This window comes from Actinia tenebrosa, unplaced genomic scaffold (genome assembly GCF_029948245.1).
Source record: "Actinia tenebrosa isolate PJP-AT-01 unplaced genomic scaffold, QUT_ActTen_1.0 PGA_scaffold0__85_contigs__length_37466705, whole genome shotgun sequence".
Lineage (NCBI taxonomy): Eukaryota > Metazoa > Cnidaria > Anthozoa > Actiniaria > Actiniidae > Actinia > Actinia tenebrosa.
Window position 1 is genome coordinate 25,568,598 of NW_028292569.1, and position 19,540 is coordinate 25,588,137.

A 19,540-nucleotide genomic window follows, 5' to 3' on the forward strand; every position below is an offset into this window, starting at 1 on the left:
TCATTGTATTACCGCTGTACGACAAATCGCATTCTCAGAGAGGAAATTGGAAGCAAAAATTGCATGTGATAAAATAGAATTATTGCAAAAAAAATAGTAATATCTCTTAATAACTGAAGATGATGCCTTTATCACTGTTAAGACGGACATCCTTATCACAAGTGAGTCATGGCATCATCCAAAAAAATATACGATTATGTTGTGCACAACTTTTATCGTTCCATGTTTGTTGAGAAAGTTAGACTTATTACCTTATTTGAAGTCTAAAACATAGTTGTGTTTCTTGTTATAGATTGGAAGATGGCAGTCTCAGATGGTTTTTACTAGATGCATGGCGAGTTATGGATTTGGTGGAGGTTACAGAAGAAAAAAACCATTACCTCATAATACTGTACGAACGTATTAAACTCTTCTTTAAGTAAGACTATTTTGTTCAGTTTCATATTTAAATTATATATCATTTATTCCTTTTGTAGGTCGTTAAATTTGTCCCACAACAAGAAGCCTGGATTGTGGAAAGATTTGGAAAATTCCACAGAACGCTAACTCCTGTAAGCAGTTTTATTGACTTACGTGCATCCCTCATGGGCTATTGCATTTATTATCTGGATTCCCCCCATCCCCACCCCCACCCCCACCCCCGTTGAGGACCTTGGAATTCTTCAGGGGTCCACAGGGATCTTCATGTCCAGGATTTTTTTAGGGGGTTCATAAAAACTTGGGTCCTCAACATGGGGGGGGGGGACATATAATAAATGCAATAGCCCAATGATTTTTTGCATGCCTCATTCAAAATGTTTACATAAACTAGTTTTTATTAATTTTATATATGCAATTGGATTTTCTTCTATTAAACAATGTTTCCTTTTTCAGGGTTTAGCTATTCTTATTCCTATTATTGATGAAATCAAATATGTTCAAAGTTTAAAAGAGGCAGCGATTGAAATTCCATCCCAGTCAGCCATTACTCTTGGTAAGATATTTAAATAGACAATATTGGTCATGGTGCAATGTTTTTATGTCATTTCCAAGAGTATCATTTCTTTGTTTAACGGCTGCACACAGAGGACAAGTGAATATGGATACATGTAAGACATGGTCTGAATTCTGCTAAAATTGGAAAATATTAGACCCAAATGAATAAGGTCTACTGATGTATGTTCTCTATTATTATTAGTTGTGAACTTTTCATCCTTGTCTCATGTCACTTTTGATTTACCTGTCTTAAGTTCAAATGTAGTGATGACCTTACAGTGCATATTTGCTGCCGTGAGTAAAACCTCTTATTCCAGACTCACTATCCCACACCCCATTATCCTCCTTATTACTTTGGAATAACAACTTGATACATCATTACGAAGTAGCAGAGTAGTCTATTCTAAAGGAGTGATTTGTTTTTCAGACAATGTCACACTGCATCTTGATGGTGTTTTATATTTGAGAGTTGTTGATCCATACAAGGTAGGTATACAATAAGTAATATATACAGTATGAGTGGCCGTGTTGTATCCGATATACAACCATGAGGCGTAGCCGAGTGATTGTATATCTGATACAACACGGACACGAATACTGTATATGACTTATCAAACGTCTAGGTTAGTTCCTTTGTGTTTCACTAAAATTTTCAAAATTAAAGTGAATTCGGCCAAGAAAATCCAACTTAGAGTTTATGCAAATGAACACAGTTTTGTATCAGATTTACAACACTCTTCACGGTCGTGATTTCTGTTGTGTTTTCTCATGAATTATTAATGAGTTTGATAATGTAGAAAAAAGTTGGCAGAGCTGAGTTTTTAAAGCCACATATGAGATTTAGAGACATTGAGCAAGGATAATACAACCACTGAGAGTAGTTGACATAGCCTCCCATAACTCCCTACCTTTTAACTGTAATATATACAATATGAGCAGCTGATCTGTATGGGCATTTACAATCACCTGCTGGAGACAATTGTAAAGCCCATACAAATCTGACGCAAATATTGTATGTTACTTATCAAATGTCTCAGGCTAGTTCTTTTGTGTTGTATAAAATTTTTGAAATAAGAGTGAATCTAACAGAGAAAATCCAAGTTTAAAATTTATGCAAATCAGGATGATTCTGTATCAGCATTTGCAAATTCCTCCACGGTCATGATTTCTATTTTGTTTTCCTCAGACTTTTGATAACCTTACTAAAAACATCTACCCTTAATGCCCTAAATTTCAATTCCCTTTTTTTCTCTCATAACTTTGAATAAGAATATTTTTTTTTTGTATTCATTCGTTTGTTCATTCCTTTCTTCCTTCCTTCCTTCATTCATTCATTCATCCATTCATGCATTCATTAATTCATTCTTTATTATTTTTTTTCATAGGCTTCATATGGAGTTGAAGATCCAGAGTTTGCTGTGACTCAGTTAGCTCAAACAACAATGAGATCTGAACTAGGTAGAACTAAACTTGGATACACCTAATTCAAAAAAGGTTGTTGGGACCAAAAGAGATAGGTGATGATAGATCATTCCAAATCCTAATTAGTAATTATGGGCATTGACTAAACTCAAATAATCTAGGCCATTTTCATAGAATACGAACAAACAATACTGGATATCTCAATACTAGCTACTGTATTCTTGACAAAAACTAAAAAACACAAGCCATTTCAGCTATTCCTGGATCTTGGAATCACTTATCACCTATTGGCTATTGCCTTTGGATCCGACAACCATTTTTAATGGGTGTATCTAAACCTGTAATGTACCATAGTGTACCAATTTAGGTAAGGGAGGGGAGCAAGGTGGGTTATATTCCCAAATAAGCCACTTGATACCTTGGGGGGAGGGGGGGGGGGGAGAGGGTATAGATAATAGGAATCAATTTTTATTTCTGATTAATTCATGTTATTCTTATTCCCAAGGTCAAATAAGTCTCGATAAAGTGTTCCAAGAGAGAGAAACCTTGAATCACAACATTGTGGGTATGTTATACTAAACGCACAGACACACAGTGCAACATTGTGCGCAACATTGCAGGCAATGTTGCTGAAATAGGATAGTTTTCTACAGTACTTCAGCATTAATGTTGTGTGCAACAAATTGCATCGTGTGTCATGGCTCACAACATCAATTGCATGCAACATTGCATACAATCTTGCTCTGTGTGTCTAGCCTTAGTTTTAGTCTCAACTTGACCTGTGTTTTTTATTCCCATTCTTGGGGTGCATGTTATGCCATAGCCGCCATGTTGGTTGACTATACAAAGCATTCCTCATTAAGCTTCACTTGTTAGATCAAACGAGATGGTGGGTGTTTCATTGTATCTCAAGAGATTTTGAGTCACATGGGTGCAAACAAACAATATGCTATTGTTCTTTTATTCAAATTCTTATCTTTCTTTCTTTTTCTTCACCAGAGGCAATAAATTTTGCTGCTGAAGTATGGGGAATCAAATGCCTTAGATATGAAATCCGTAAGACATCTTTTCCATGACATTGTTTATCTTTCTTTATCAAGAGGTAACAGTGCTACATCATAATTTATTTATGGATATTTTACACTTATTTCAGGTGACATTACATTGCCAAAAACAGTGGTTGAGGCCATGCAAATGCAGGTATGACTTTCATATTAATATTAGCTCAAATATTATTATACATTTATTGAATTACATTTTCTCAAATTTCTAGGTTGAAGCTGAGAGAAAAAAGCGTGCTGCCATATTGAAGTCTGAAGGTCAGTTCTTGAATATTGGGTGTCCTGTGTTGATATACCACAGGCATCCCAGCACCTGTTTTCCAATCTTTGTGGGCTACCTTTGTCATCAGGTTCAATAGGTAATCCACAATGCATATTTTTGTCAAATAGGAGAAAGAGAGTCTGCCATCAATGTTGCAGAAGGAAAGAAACAGAGTCAGATTTTAGCATCAGAGGCTACTAAAATGGAGCAGATAAACAAAGCCGTTGGTAATACACTTTACTCAATAAATCCCCGTTTACACTAGTGATTTTTACTGCAATCTTTTTGCAATTTTGTCCATAATAAATGATGGTAAAGAATTTACTTGTAAAGCTTTTTTCAGGATACCAAGATTTTCCTAGACAATTGTCTCTTTTGAAGGATTAGACAAAAGATTTCATATTTCCGGAAATTGCCAAAAAATCGCAGCAAAAATTGCCGCAAAAATCGCCAGTGTAAACGGGGCTTAAAGCAGTTTTTAGAATGAAGTAGAGCAGTGGTTCTTGAGCTCCACATCCCTACCCCTCGCCTCAAGTGCTCATGTTTTTTTGCCCTTGTTTATAACAGGTGAGGCAGAAGCTATAATAGCAAAAGCAAAGGCAAGAGCAACTGGTATTAATAAAGTAGCTGATGCTCTGGCTGCCCAGGTATGAATGATGTCATGGCAACCCTGTTGCCTTGGCAACCCTGTTGCCTTGGCAACCCTGTTGCCTTGGCAACCCTGTTGCCTTGGCAACCCTGTTGCCTTGGCAACCCCAGTGAAATAAATTGAATGGAAATTGAATAAATTGAATGGGAATTGATGGAAACATGGCCTGTTCTGAGATAGCTAGCATAGTGCATCTTGGTCTAGCTTGGGTGTAAACACCTTTTGCTCATCAACATCATCATTGAATAGTGTGGTATTTCTACCCAAGTGTGACCCTAATGCACCATAATGAGTTGGTCAAACTTTTTATTTTATTTTATTTTATTTATTCAAACTGAAAAGATAAAAAGTGTCATAATCAGAATCCTTTACTCAGACTGTGTGATTTGCCTACACATCTGCATTTGTTGCATTGTCATTTTTTTCAGCGTGGAGAGAAAGCAGCAGGTCTCAATGTCGCAGAGCTGTACGTATCAGCCTTCAGTAATCTAGCCAAAAGTACCAATACAGTTGTACTACCAGCTAACGTGGGTGATGCTTCATCTATGGTAGCTCAGGTAACCATCAAGTCTTCGTATATTTTCTTATTTCTTTCTTCAAAATGAAATGTGTGTGGACGGGAAGCATGGTTGGCGTGCACTGCTAATGTGCAACCCAAGTTCGAGCCCCGCCGTGCTTGGTTTCGTATGTGGGTAGAGTTGTTTATTGGTTTTCTCCTGTGCTTCAAGGGTTTTTCTCTAGGTTCTCCGGTTTTCCTCCCTCCTCAAAAATCAACTTCTAAATTCTTTCGATCTTGGGCTCCTGGGCACAAGCAGTAGGCCTTGCTGAGCATCTGATCTCACCTCTCGGACATGGCACATCAAACCCTACTATCTACCCCAGAGCCCTGTCATTTTTACTGTGCACAAATTCTTCACAAAGTTTACCTGGCATTTTTTTGAGCATGCACAGTAACGACGACAGGAGTCTGGGGCTGAGACTGACAAGATCCAAGTTGCTATCTGAATTGCGCAAATTTAGAAATGCTCTTTTGTTCTCCATTCTTTATTAATGCTGTCGTACCTTTATTTTGAAGGCCATGGCCGTGTATGCACAGGTAACCCGTAACCCACTAACTCCCAAGTCAGAACCACCTCAGGATCCCACAGGAAGCCCACCAAAATTGAGTACAGAACCAAGTGCTGCAGAAAGCAAGCCTTCCAGTCCTAAAAACGAAGACTCTATTGAAGGGCACTGGATTGCTCAAAGTAGTAGCAACAGAGATTTACGTGAACCAAGCAGGAATAGTAACATGGTTGGAATGCCTCACTTTACTGCTTCAAGTTCACCAACACGACCTTCTCAGTTCTAGACGATTCTGCAACTAACCGCTGGTCGTGGGGTTCCTGTGTTAGTAAGGGACTGGAAAGTACTTTTTCGAAGTGAAAAAAGCTCGAAATAACATCGATGCTTATGCGGTTGGGTTACCTTTACTTCGTTACCAGTGAAAATAGAATCTGATTCGTTAAAGTAATACTAAATTTCGACCAATAAATCAGCGCGTAAGTTAGAGAAAATTTAGGAGTCCTTGGATATCTGATATTTTCCTGTATGCCTCTAGAATATCTGCATCACGCAAGCAATATGCTCAACTTTTTTAGGGTACTAACCTCGTTTTGGTGCTTATGGATACCAGTCTTGGTTTCTTTTCCAGAGATAAAAATATAGTTGTTTTGGAAACATTTTTAGCACACACATCTACATTGTCCAAGCCCAGTTTTCGTCACATGACGAAATCCTAGTTTGACCAGCTAACTAACGTCATTAGAGTGCATGCGATGTATTCGTAGCCTGCGTAGCTCGGCTCTAGGGGGGGAGGGGAGAGGGCCGCAGGCTAATGTATTCGTGAAAAAGTTAACTAACAAAATTGTACAAATTAGTTCAAAGTTTTGTAGGCCTACGGTTTACTGAGATCTACTCAACCTACTAATTTGTGCAATTTGTATTGTCACTATTTTAGTTTAAAAGATGATACATTGAAAACGAAAATTACATGAACTACATAAATCATCGCTTGAAATAAATTGCGTAACAGAAATAAGGACTGCATGAATTATTCATATCGAGAATCTTATTCCTGTGGGGAAAATACTTTTAAAAACAAGACGCTAAAATCTTTTACTCAGATCAAAACACTCTTTAATCGATACTGGGCTGATAAAATTCAGGGCACGGCTAACCCACAGATCGAACCCTGAAACAAAGCAGGGGACGGCTAACTCGCAGATTTTACATCAGAATATTCGATTAACCAATGACGGATGGGGTGTCTTACTCAATCGCCTGAGGTTAAGTTTTGAAGTTAATTTTTTGCCGAGATTATCGATTGTTTCTTATGGATTGATTCATTAAGGACCATACTTCCAGACATCGAGAGCTGAACCGTCGTATGGCAGCGCGAAGCATTTACGGCTACGCCGGAGATTTCGACCCCGACACCGCTATCCTTGGATTTACAGACTGATCAGGAAGCTCGGCCGAATCCTAAGGGAGAGGTTAGTCGACCCCTAGACCGTAGATGATTAACCCCTTGCTATGACCAGCATACCCGATTTAAAGTTTGCGTCACTGGTGCCTAAACATCCATAGTCTTTGGGGGACGCGTTTTTAAAGACTAGCCGTGACATATGTTAGAGTATATATTGGTAAGCAAAACACTGCGCTATTGGAAAAAGTGCGGTTTGGTGGTAATCGAGGCTGTAAAAATGATTGTCGAGCTTTTTTGAAGATAAATTCAAATATACGTGAAACACGACGAAATTGCGCGCGTCGAAGAAAGCCTCTAAAAGGTTAGAGAAACATTTATCATCCAATCACAGCGCTGAAATAAGGAAGCCATGTAAGTGTCACTTGTGGTAACTGACGTTTCTTTTCTTTTTCCTTTTTTCGTATTCATTGTTTTCTAGTTTATTATTTCTTAATTTTTTTCAATATGTTTTAGACCGTTTTTTATAGTCATTATCTATAGGTTTTCTTCACATCTGAAGAAATAATCAAGATTTTGAGAGAATAAAAACTTGGTTTCTTTTGGTTGCGCTTCCTCTCCATAAGCAAACGGAGTTGAAGTCGCTGAGAGAGGTTTGAAGTAATTATCTGCGTTGTTGGGGTATCGTTGTCAAGGTATTTAATTTTTGTCAAAAGCGATTAATAACTTTGAGATCCGCTAGCCAGAGAATAAACTGAAAAACAGGCTTTAAAAATACGCTATAAAAACAGACAGAAGTCATGGAAAGCTCCTGAATTCGTTGCAAATTGAATGCCAATTTTTTCATGGGTCATACTGACAGGTTGGTAAAAGAAATCATAGCTGGTCGTTCCTTACGTCAGATAGTCGTACTTAATCCCAATACTAACAAAACGTCATGGATGGAATGGTTTGATTGAATATTCAAAGCATTCATTGCTTTACTGTGTTTACTTGTTCTGTTAATCTTAAGAACTTCAGTTTCTATACGATGCTTTATGAGTTCACATAAAAGGATAACTTACAAGCCAGCCTACAAGAAAGTTTAGACAACAACTAACCTCTTCTTGTAATACCTTCATTTACTGTGGTTTCGTATCTTTAAAACTCGACAAAGCTGGTTTATTTTGTGTTGTAAAGCTTCCAGACAGCAAAAGCCCGCCAATCGTGTAATATTTATAAAAAGGTGAGTTTTTGAGTATTTGTTTGTTGTCTTTATCGTTTTGTTATCGTTTCCTTCATCTCCCTAAACAACTTTTTCCCCTTTTGACTCGTTCGAAGAAAACAATTAGCCCAACAATACCAAAAAAGGTTATTATTTTTAAGTTACTTTGGTTGGTTTATTGAGACGCTATTGAACAACGCTGATGAACCTCCAGTTGACATTTAGTTTTACTTTAACGTTTGTCGAAGTCACGAACAAGTCCGCAAACGAATAACTATCTTTTTTTTCGCCCGTAATCTTAGACGCAATCTATCAAAACTTCTTTGGCCAGGAGAAAACGAATAAAATAAATTATAGGTAAAGTTTGATAAAAGATAAGTTTACATTTTCTCACTCGCGCCGTTTGCGTAATTTAAATCAGTAAGACTATTTTTCAAACAGCATTTTGTTCAAGCTACATATCCATTCCTAAACTTTTTCAGTTTTTAAATCGCTCAACTGCTTTTCTTTATCATACTGGGTCATTATATCAAAAATGTAAATAGGGGGTGGCGGTTGGGAAGGGATAGACTCGCTTATTATATATTACGCAGCATTTTGAAATCTTCTGACAGATCTCAAAATACGATGCTACAATTTTTGTAAGAAGAGATAACTAGCTAAAAACTAGTGTGAGCTGCGTCGGTGTTTCTAATGAAACGGTAATGATAAAAGGGTAAATTATACACCGTGAAAAGATGAAAAAACTTACTGACGTTTCTTTCTCTTTTGCTCCGACGAAGGAACAGCGTTCGAAACGTCAGTAAGTTTTTTCATCTTTTCACGGTGTATAATTTACCCTTTTATCATTACAATTTTTGTATGATACTCAACGAAATATTCAACGAGGGGGTGGGGGTGGGGAAGGGATAGACTCGCTTATTAGATATTACGCATCGTTTTGAAATCTTTACAGATCTCAAAATACAATGCTACAAGTTTTGTATGATATTCATCCGAAATTAAGCATACTTTCCTTTCCTTTATTCTTCTAATCTTGCTCGTATTTTCTAATAAAAACAAGACGCTTAGACAATTTTCTTCCCTCCCTCCCCTCCCCCACAGGAATATTCTTTTCACGTTAAGTTTAATTTTCGCCAAGTCTCCAAGCTTATCTAATTAACACCTTGCATGTTATAATATTTTCAAAAACACCGATTATTACTTTGAATTCCAAACGAATTTACATAAATTTAGAAATCTGATTCATCTCACATTCTTCATTGTATTTTCTTTTACATTATACATTGTCGTCGAATAAGGATGATTTCGGTGTTGTTTTCACATGAGTTCAGTTCGACCCTGTTGAGCTGCGCCACTGCTGTACTTGCGGTGGTGCCTTAGCAATGACAAGTGCTTTAAAATTTGATTTCGGTCTTGTCTTGTCTTGTCTTCATTTATTTTGCTTTCCAACCATAGTTCTCGTGCCACGGCCGGTTACGCCAAGGGCCGGTACAGTAGACACTGCGAATGTAAAACAAAAAATATTAGTAAAAATTATTAAGAGTACTCTGAAACTCATTCTTTTTTGTTGTTGTTGTTGTTGTTGTTGTTGTTGTTGTTGTTGTTGTACTTTTGTAATGTACGAATAATTTTGTAGAGGTAGTGGTAATGGTGGTAATGATAGTGGTGATAATGGTAGTGGTGGTAATGATAGTGGTGATAATGGTAGTGGTGGTAGTGGTAGTGGTAGTGGTAGTGGTAAAGGTAGTGGTAGTGGTAGTGGTAGTGGTAGTGGTAGTGGTAGTGGTAGTGGTGGTGGTAGTGGTAGTGGTGATAATGGTAGTGGTGGTAATGGTAGTGGTGGTAATGGTAGTGGTGGTAATGGTAGTGGTGGTAATGGTAGTGGTGGTGGGTGTGGTGGTTGGTGTGGTGGTGGTTGTGGTGGTGGTGGTGGTGGTAGTTGTGTGTGGTGGTGTGTGGTGTGGTGGTATGGTAGGGTGGTGTGGTGATGGTCGTGTGTGTGTGGTTGTGTGTTGGTTGTGTGGTTGGTGTTGGTGTGGTGGTGTGGTGGTTGGTGTGTGTGTATTGTGTGTGGTGTGGTGTGGTGGTGTGTGGTGTTTGGTGGTGTAGTGGTGTGTGGTGGTGGTAGTGGTAGTGGTAGTGGTAGTGTTAGTGGTAGTGGTAGTGTGTAGTGGTAGTGGTAGTGGTAGTGGTAGTGGTAGTGGTAGTGGTGGAAATAGTAGTGGTGGTAATGCTAGTGATGGTAGTGTTCGTAATGGTGGTGTGCTGATGGTGGTAGTTAATGTGTTTAGTTTTGGAAATGCAAATTGTGACAATATATGATCGAGAAAACTAATGACGACAATTTTTTTTCCGACTGCAACAAATAACAATTAACAAATCAGAAAGTTCTACACTTGCTGGCATCAATAACTGTGGCACATCGTCTGTCCTAGCCTGTTGTCGGAATATACTATATTACTGTTTAAACGTTTAATCTTCCTGGCTAATAATAGTTCTCCATGATAGAACGATAAATCTGGCTGCGGTAATATAACTAAGCTACCTGAATCATAAAGGATTATTACTACAACACGATTAGCAGAAACTGAGGAACAGAATTAAAAATATTCTTGATCCTTTAACTCAGTACGCGAACTGAAGTAAGGCAAGTGGCACAATGAAAAATTTCATAGAATAAAGAAACATCGAAGTCCTGTTTTCCAGGATTGTTTTAGTTTCGTTTCTGGGCGTTCATGATGTTCGAATTTGGTTGGTCAAGACCAGGTTTAAGTTTTTGCAAGTACCGTCAAGAGTAAACTCTCTTTTATCCCCTTCAGTAAATATCACATCAACTGTTCCTTTTCGTTTCCAAGTTCTTTTAAGGTTTATCTTAGTTATCTTGTTTCTCGTGACATTTGTATTTAGCGGCCTAATCTTCATTTGCGGTTTAAGATAATATCTCAAGTCAGCTTGTTCACACCTCATTGAACGGGGCCTGAAGTCACTTCGGTAAATCATTGTCTTTCCTCGACATCATCTAAGTCTGGTCACGCGCCGTTGTAATTCCTAAAACAACTTTCCAAATCATGTAGCACAGTTGTAGCTATTTTTGAATCCTTTGAGACAAAAGCTGTTCAAACGAAGAGTTTACTAAGTACATATTTTTAAAGCTAAAAATGACGTTTCTTAATCACTCTATTCAGTAATGTAACTCATACCTGACGTCTGTCATTAAATAGCCCAATATTGTGTTAAATCAAAAGCCCTCCTTAGAGACATGGTTTCAGTTCAAGTCTTGACATCTGACATCTAGCGTGAGCTCACCTTTGAGTGCATTAAGGAGAAATAGGCTTTAGAAGGCATTCCAGTTCACTCGAAAACTGAACCTCTTAACTACCGGCAAAGCTATACAGCGATAAATCTTGGTTAACTACTGCATTAAGGTACTTCCATGAATCAATTATTTGTCAAGATCAGCTTTAAAAAATCCGAACCGCGAACACTCTTTCGCGGCTTCAGTATATTCTTTCTGGTGCGAGTGTAGGTTTTGGCGTTGACTCCGATTATTTTATAAATTGAACACTTCGGAAGTTCGATTCGTGGCCCAGGTTTTCCTAAAAACATTGAAAACAACGGAGGAAAACATAACCGCAACGAAGGAAAGAAGGCAAGCTCTTTTCACACGTAGTGCTTTCTTGCTCAGCACTTTTTTTGCGCGATCGTGAGACAGAACATAAAGAAAATCTCTGGCATCGATTAGAAAACCATAGATAGCATTGGTTATAAATGAATGATAGCAATCCATGTTGAAATTTTTTATAGCAAAGCCCCAAGCAAATAGCTGGAATGTGTTAGGATGCTCATATCACGAAAGTCTGTTTTTGGCTGCGCCTTGCTGAATATATCTTTTGGCTATATTTTGGAAATCAGTTCCATTGTCGTGAAAGAAAAATCGCTCAGTACATCTGTTTACTGAACTCTGTTGCAAAATCTGGCGTGCAGCTGGGTAAATACATAAGTAATTAATGATATATATATCATATCATATTTAATTACGAACAGGAGTAGCCTCACAATTGTTTTACGAATTCCTTGCATTTTTACTTTGCCGCTTTACCGTTTTTCACATTTTCTGCTCATTTTGAATATGCGATATTAGTTCACGGATTCGATGCTCTAGCCAATCAAAAAGGGGAATGTATTGGCCAATCAAAATAATTTCTAATTACAGGTAATCATATTTACCCACGTAATCAATCAGTCAATCAATCTGGAAAAGACTCTTTAGATGAACTAGAGCGAACATGTAGCAATGCACATGACAACCTCAAGAACCAATCAGAGTGCACAAAGCTTAATACTGCTCATCCAATGAAAATGTGTGGACCCGGCACAGCACGGTCACAGCACGAAATCTGCCGTATTGGTCAATAGTAACTTAAATAATTTAAAGGTAATCTTGTTTTTCTCTTTTTTCTCCCTAGGAAATACAGTCACTAAATAACCATGGATAACGAACAAACACTCAAAGCAATACAAGAAGATTACCTGAAGTTGATTGAACATGAGAACCAGCGTGCCAGAGGACAGGCGGAAAAAAACATCGAATCTCTTCTCATGGGAATTTTATTCCTGGTCTCCTTCCTGGCCAATGCTACCATATGCACGGTATTGCTTCAGTCCAACCACAGGCAGACGGCATCAAATGTGCTGCTTCTCTCTCTCATTCTTGCCAACTTGTTAATCTCAGTGTCGCTTATCCCATTCAACATTGCATCAGTCATAGCAGATGAATGGCTTTTCGGGACAACGTGGTGTGAAACATCTGGATTCCTGGTCAATACGTTGTTTTCAGGGTCAAACTTATCAATCGTTGCCATAGCAATACACCGGTATTATTTTGTAGTGAAACCGCTTGCTCTGAAGATCGACGTTCGGCGTGCACACTTCATTGTGGGTTTCCTGTGGTTTTCCTCGCTGACATGCGCAGTGCCTCCATTATTCGGTTGGAACTCGTATGCTTATTCCCCCGGTAAAGCTCACTGTACATTAATGTGGAAATCAGGAGGACCAGCGCTATTCTATTCGATTTATTATAGTCTATGGTGCTTTCTCATTCCGTTGCTCATCATCCTATTCGTTTACAAATCAATTTACAACAAGGCTAAAAAACAGCGCAAACTGGGTACCATGGCAACGGGGAAATTCCCTACCAACGGGCACATTCCACGCGCAGCTAGTTTACAGTCCATCGACAACCAGCAATTAGCTTGTGGATGTTTCCCTAAATGTACCTCTCAAACGCAAAATAATAATTTCTATATGCAAAGAAACCAAATAGTCTCATCAGTATCGTCAACGTCTTTTTCCTTCGAATCGAGTACGCAAAGCCTACCGGGTAGACTGAATGTTCAGCAAAGGAAAGAAGCCTTAAGGAGACAGGTATCCCGTCACAGTTCAGTCATACAGCAGCGAACGTTCCAAAGCGTCTCAGCTATTGTTGTCTCTTTTATCGTGTGTTTATCGCCATATTTTTTTATTAACTGGTGGTCGTTATTTAGCCAATCATCGCCTCATCGTATTCTGGATTTTTTGACCTCTTGGTTGTATCTTATAATGACAGCTGTCAATCCAGTGACTTATGGGTACTCCAATAGGCAGATACGACGTGCAGTGAAAAGGCTTCCTTTGGCTAAACGTTTCTTTAAGGCGCACGGTAGGGGAAGAGCTTACCAGATGGACGCGACGATTTACAAGAAACCAGCGATAAGCCAAAGAAATGAAGCTCTTGAACATGATAGTTAGCATAAGACAGTCTTTCAGTCGTCGCGTAGGGGAGGGGAGGGGGAGGAGGTCTTCATGGCTCACACCCAATCATGCGCCGCAGCGACGGACCATTAGATTTTTGAGGGGGGGGGGGGGTTGGGCAATTTATTTACCATTGGTCAATGACAGGTTGTCTATTTACAAGTCATTAAAATAAAGAGGTTTAGCAAATAAGTTTCTATTTTGAGATTTCGATTTCTGTTTTTCCTCAATATTTTCCCTTAATAATATTTTTCCCTTCTACGAAAATCATGGCCGAGAACAACGATGACCCAAGAAGAGTGCAATTTCGCTATTTGCTTTTCTTTGTATACATAGCGACAACTCGGAAGCGACAACTCGGAAATTTCCGACTTTTCGCGTCCGCGAGAGCCTGGGACATAGCGACAACTCGCAAACGAAACTGGAGAAAGAAATTATTTGACCCTTATCGGCTTCCGTAGATGTTTTTTACAATAACGAAAACGATACAAACTTCTCATTTTTACTGATCAAAACAACTAACGGAAAGAGCGCGCGCTCGTTGACGTCAGCTTTATCTGTCTGTCCTCTTATTGATGATAAAAAAATAACCAATCAGCGCGCGAGAAATTTGTAAGTTATTGTAAAATAAAGCGTTTGCCTTGTGATTGACGTCCACCAAAATCTTCTTCGTACGCGACAGTAACAATAGCTAGAGAGCGCGTGTAATTGAGAATGGCTGTAAGAATACATGATAGTTCAGTAATTTCAACTTTGTCTGATTTTGAAGACATTTTTCTCGTCGGAAACTAAACATTTCCCCCTCCCATTGAAGTCACTACAACTCTGACCAATCAGGAAGCGCATGCTAAAAATAGCTCAGGCTTGCGCGCGGAGCTAAAAATAGATTTTCAAAAACTTTCATGGGTTAGAGACCCATGTATGGGAGATGTGCTCTCTTACTTCATACATGTATTTTCTTTTCATGGGTTAGAGACCCATGTATGGGAGATGTGCTCTCTTACTTCATACATGTATTTTCTTGGTGGGTGCGCATAATAAATGGAATAGCCTAATGCGCCAGGCATCTTTTGTCACAGCGCCATAGACCTTTTTTTGAGATAGCGAACATGATGCATTGTGGTCTAGCTTCGGTATAGACTCTTCCACAGTCTCTTGTTCGTCCGTTCCGTCTCCACGCTTAGAGACTGTAACGGTACAATGACCGAAAGGACTTATGGGTCCCGAAAACTTGGACCCAGCGTGCTTTGGGAACCAAAATACTCGTCCACAGTCTCTCTCGTTTTCGCCGCCATCTTGAAAATATTGAAACGAGAGAGACTGTGGACGAATATTTTGGTTCCCAAAGCACGCTGGGTCCAAGTTTTCGGGACCCATAAGTCCTTTCGGTCATTGTACCGTTACAGTCTCTAAGCGTGGAGACGGAACGGACGAGCGAGAGACTGTGGAAGAGTCTAGCTTCGGTACAAACACCATGCCTTATATGGTGTTGTTGGTTCTGAATCTATACGACAATGCATCGAACGCAGAAAAGGCTATCGCTACAGACGTCATCGCTACACAGGTTGCAGAGAAAATTGCTCCTTGTAATCGCTCCTTTAGATCACATATTTTTTCGTGTAAATTAGTGTATGTAAACTTTTGAAATTCTGTGCTTACTAGTCATCTTACTATCTATTAACATGCTTACTATCTATCTTACTATCTATCATTTATGTTGTAGCGATGGACATCCTATTGGTCCACGATGAACGCATACCCCAAAAACCAACTTATCGGAAAACAACAACAACAACAAAGTCTGTCATCTCCTTCACATGAAGCTCATTGTATGGAAAGAGCACCACCAGACAAAGGCATGGAAGAAAATGTACGAATGTCTATTAAGAGAGCATGGGGAAGTGGTGATTATGAAATGGTTATTTCATTAATCCAGGTATTGTAAAGGCTTATGATCTTACTAAACTGCTTTACAAAAATCTTATGAGATACCTCTGGGAGCTTACTTTTTTGTTAATATCATTTTCACATCCTTAGCATGTCTCGAGTATTACTGAACAAGTTTTGTATAAACATGCCTGTGCATTCCTTTCTTCATGTTTCGGCATCCTTTGATTATTCTCTTCCTCAAAAGTTTATACTAGTATTATGTAAAAGGTGCCGAAACGCGAAGAAAGGAATGCAGACTAAAAGGTGATGTTTGTCGACAGAGTTGCAGACGTTGGCGGCCACACGGAGACATGACTGGCTGTTTATCGAGCAGATAAAACTTTACCAATTACTAAACTGGTTTACGAAAAGCTTATGAGAAATTCTTACTTATTGTCGAGCAACATACAGGTTACATGACCATTCCCTTGAGCACAGAGACATGACTGGCTGTTAACTACCAAAACGGGTAGAGTGACAATGGCGCCCGAAAAAAGCAGTCGCCAATGACGATTAAGATAAACGTATCTGGTTACATTCAAAGTTAAATTGCCGCTCTGGGCTCAGGAATGTAACCAGATACGTTTATGTTAATCGTCATTGGCGACTGCTTTTTTTCGGGCGCCATTGTCACTCTACCTGTTAGTGTTTTCGTAGTATCGAGCAGATAAAACTTTACGAATTACTAAACTGGTTTACGAAAAGCTTATGAGATACTCCTGGGAGCTTACTTATTGTCGAGCATCATACAGGTCACATGACCATTTCCTTGAGCATCATACAGGTCACATTACCATTCCCTTGAACATCATACAGGTCACATGACCATTCCCTTGAGCATCATACAGGTCACATGACCATTCCCCTGAGCATCATACAGGTCACATGACCATTTCCTTGAGCATCATACAGGTCACATGACCATTCCCCTGATCATCATACAGGTCACATGACCATTCCCCTGAGCATCATACAGGTCACATGACCATTCCCTTGAGCATCATACAGGTCACATTACCATTCCCTTGAGCATCATACAGGTCACATGACCATTCCCTTGAGCATCATACAGGTCACATGACCATTCCCCTGAACATCATACAGGTCACATGACCATTCCCCTGAGCATCATACAGGTCACATGACCATTCCCTTGAGCATCATACAGGTCACATGACCATTCCCCTGAGCATCATACAGGTCACATGACCATTCCCCTGAGTATCATACAGGTCACATGACCATTCCCCTGAGCATCATACAGGTCACATGACCATTCCCCTGAGCATCATACAGGTCACATGACCATTCCCTTGAGCATCATACAGGTCACATTACCATTCCCCTGAGCATCATACAGGTCACATGACCATTCCCTTGAGCATCATACAGGTCACATGACCATTCCCTTGAACATCATACAGGTCACATGACCATTCCCTTGAGCATCATACAGGTCACATGACCATTCCCCTGAGCATCATACAGGTCACATGACCATTTCCTTGAGCATCATACAGGTCACATGACCATTCCCCTGAGCATCATACAGGTCACATGACCATTCCCCTGAGCATCATACAGGTCACATGACCATTCCCTTGAGCATCATACAGGTCACATGACCATTCCCCTGAACATCATACAGGTCACATGACCATTTCCTCGAGCATCATACAGGTCACATGACCATTCCCCTGAGCATCATACAGGTCACATGACCATTCCCTTGAGCATCATACAGGTCACATGACCATTCCCTTGAGCATCATAAGGTCACATGACCATTCCCTTGAGCATCATACAGGTCACATGACCATTCCCCTGAGCATCATACAGGTCACATGACCATTCCCTTGAGTATCCTACAGGTCACATGACCATTCCCTTGAGTATCCTACAGGTCACATGACCATTCCCCTGAGTATCCTACAGGTCACATATTTATATATTTCATAGTTAACCCTTAGACGTTTTACCATAACTTGGATTAGAGGCTAGACCTGCTTGTGCTTACAACGTCCGTCACGTGCACACTGAGCGAGCGAATGAAACGGCTTTTTCAAACTATTTAATTGTTTTTTTGTTTGCTTTTTCAAACTATTTCTCTTTTTGTTCAGTTTTTTCGACTTTGTTATGGTATCGCTGTGCTCGTGGTTCCACTTGAGTTTGGATTTTTTTGACGTCATTTCATGTTCGATTACAGCACAGACCCATAGAAAATTGAGTTCGATTTGTTAAACAACTAAGATTTCATGTATTCATTACATTCATGTATAAAGCATTTGCATATGTATAATATATATTCATATTTTTCATTATCATTTTTACATTTTATTTGTACTTTCACTGCATTTCATTCATGTATTCATTTCATTTATATTTCCAGCCAGTAAACCCTCATAAGTAAAAGTGATAAACCAGTAATTTGTCTTTGTTGCCAGGGGAATAACGTTAATGAAGGACAAGAGTTAATTGACCTTTGGGATCAAGCACATTACTGCATCGCAGAAAAGGAAAAAAATAGGACTCTGACATCGTTGGAGAAATTCCGAATAAGACAGAAGTAAGCAAAGTTGCTTTTGAACGAACTTTTCAGTTGAAGTTAGAACAACAAAACATTGGTTAGAAGAGATTAACAGTCATTGCTCTCAACTTGAGTCTGTCAGAATTATAACAGTTTGACGACCAAATGCTAACATCCGGTTTGTTTAAACAATCAATTTTTGAAGTCCAATTAAAGATAACTTTGTTTTCTGTTATTCTTAGGAATTTACCACCAGAAAGCATTTGTCCTTTGGGAAAGAGAAGAAAGATTTCACATTCGAAAAAAGCTGTACAAATCCTAAACAGTTGGTTTGAAGACAATTCTCACTATCCATACCCAAGTAGGGCAATCGTGGAAGATTTGTGCAAGAGATGTGGGCTCTCAGACAAACAGGTACTATTACATAATCCTAATAAGCTTATAACTTATGCTTTTAAAGAATTTCTGAAAATTTCTGTTCAAACTCACCTTAGTATATTTCTACCTCAGATAAAAACGTGGTTTGCAAATGCGAGAAGAAAGCTGAAGGATCCTGGTTTAAAACAAGTAGAAAGAAACATCGACAGCAGTTATATCGATGCTTTAGACAGTCACAGTACTCCAAAAGATCTCCAAAAAATTCATCATCCTGACTTTTCTAATACCACAAGCCAACCACGTTGTTTGGAAGATCAAGTGCTACGTAATGTAATGTCGAGTAGAGGCAACTTTGAAGCACCTGTTGGTCCGTTTTTCCATGAGCTTGCAGAGCCCCGTGTAAACATTATCCCACCCTTAAAACTACCACACGGAATGAATAGTGGAAGACCCAGTGTGATTCTGTCGTGGTTTCGAGAAGGTTTATACTCAAGCCCACCATCGATATCTCCAAGATATTTCCACGACAACAGCTATAACTTGAATACGCCATTACAAGGTGAAAACCTATGTCCACATTGGGCCATTCCAGGACCCGGTTGTACGAAGGATGAATAGCGCTATCCGGCGGTAGAATCCTTATCCAGTGGATGCTGTCATGCAATAAATTTATCCAATGAATAAGATTTATCCGTCCGATAGCTGGGCCCCTGTACTTTAAAGGACCTGAAAAAGTTATCCAACTCATGATCGGCACTTCCATTTCTCATCTCATAAGTGTTTTTTTTTTAAGCCAGCGGAAGGATCGAACCATCTACAAAGGTATACGTTCAGAGCTGGATTCCCGATTTGCTTCCTTGTTCTTGGTAAATATTT

The 19,540-nt window shown here is 39.2% G+C and overlaps 2 protein-coding genes across 3 annotated transcripts; both read left to right on the forward strand.

Annotated features, from left to right (window-relative positions):
- Positions 1-35: 35 nt before the first annotated feature.
- LOC116297468 (stomatin-like protein stl-1) lies at positions 36-6,449 on the forward strand. Its single transcript, XM_031705690.2, has 14 exons — positions 36-161; positions 293-391; positions 477-551; positions 874-973; positions 1,403-1,461; positions 2,361-2,433; positions 2,903-2,962; positions 3,397-3,453; positions 3,551-3,597; positions 3,671-3,716; positions 3,849-3,947; positions 4,288-4,367; positions 4,798-4,926; positions 5,445-6,449. The coding sequence occupies exons 1-14, from the start codon at positions 120-122 to the stop codon at positions 5,718-5,720; spliced, it is 1,242 nt and encodes a 413-aa protein (XP_031561550.1). The 5' UTR covers positions 36-119; the 3' UTR covers positions 5,721-6,449.
- Positions 6,450-7,763: 1,314 nt separating this feature from the next.
- LOC116297444 (G protein-coupled receptor 161B-like) lies at positions 7,764-13,855 on the forward strand. 2 transcript variants are annotated; one of them, XM_031705667.2, is made up of 2 exons: positions 7,764-8,058; positions 12,507-13,855. In XM_031705667.2, the coding sequence occupies exon 2, from the start codon at positions 12,529-12,531 to the stop codon at positions 13,825-13,827; it is 1,299 nt and encodes a 432-aa protein (XP_031561527.1). In that variant the 5' UTR covers positions 7,764-8,058; positions 12,507-12,528; the 3' UTR covers positions 13,828-13,855. The 2 variants fall into 2 exon arrangements, with proteins under 2 accessions (XP_031561527.1, XP_031561528.1); XM_031705668.1 differs by lacking the exon at positions 7,764-8,058 and adding an exon at positions 11,403-11,465.
- Positions 13,856-19,540: the final 5,685 nt, after the last annotated feature.

What these genes read in the sequence shown, in the direction of transcription:
- LOC116297468 (XM_031705690.2), top strand. Translation starts at nt 120, where the DNA reads ATGATGCCTTTATCACTGTTAAGACGGACATCCTTATCACAA. An exon ending in GACGGACATCCTTATCACAA is followed by an intron (nt 162 to 292) that starts GTGAGTCATGGC and finishes TTCTTGTTATAG; the next exon opens with ATTGGAAGATGGCAGTCTCA. An exon ending in GCAGATAAACAAAGCCGTTG is followed by an intron (nt 3,948 to 4,287) that starts GTAATACACTTT and finishes TGTTTATAACAG; the next exon opens with GTGAGGCAGAAGCTATAATA.
- LOC116297444 (XM_031705667.2), top strand. Translation starts at nt 12,529, where the DNA reads ATGGATAACGAACAAACACTCAAAGCAATACAAGAAGATTACCTGAAG.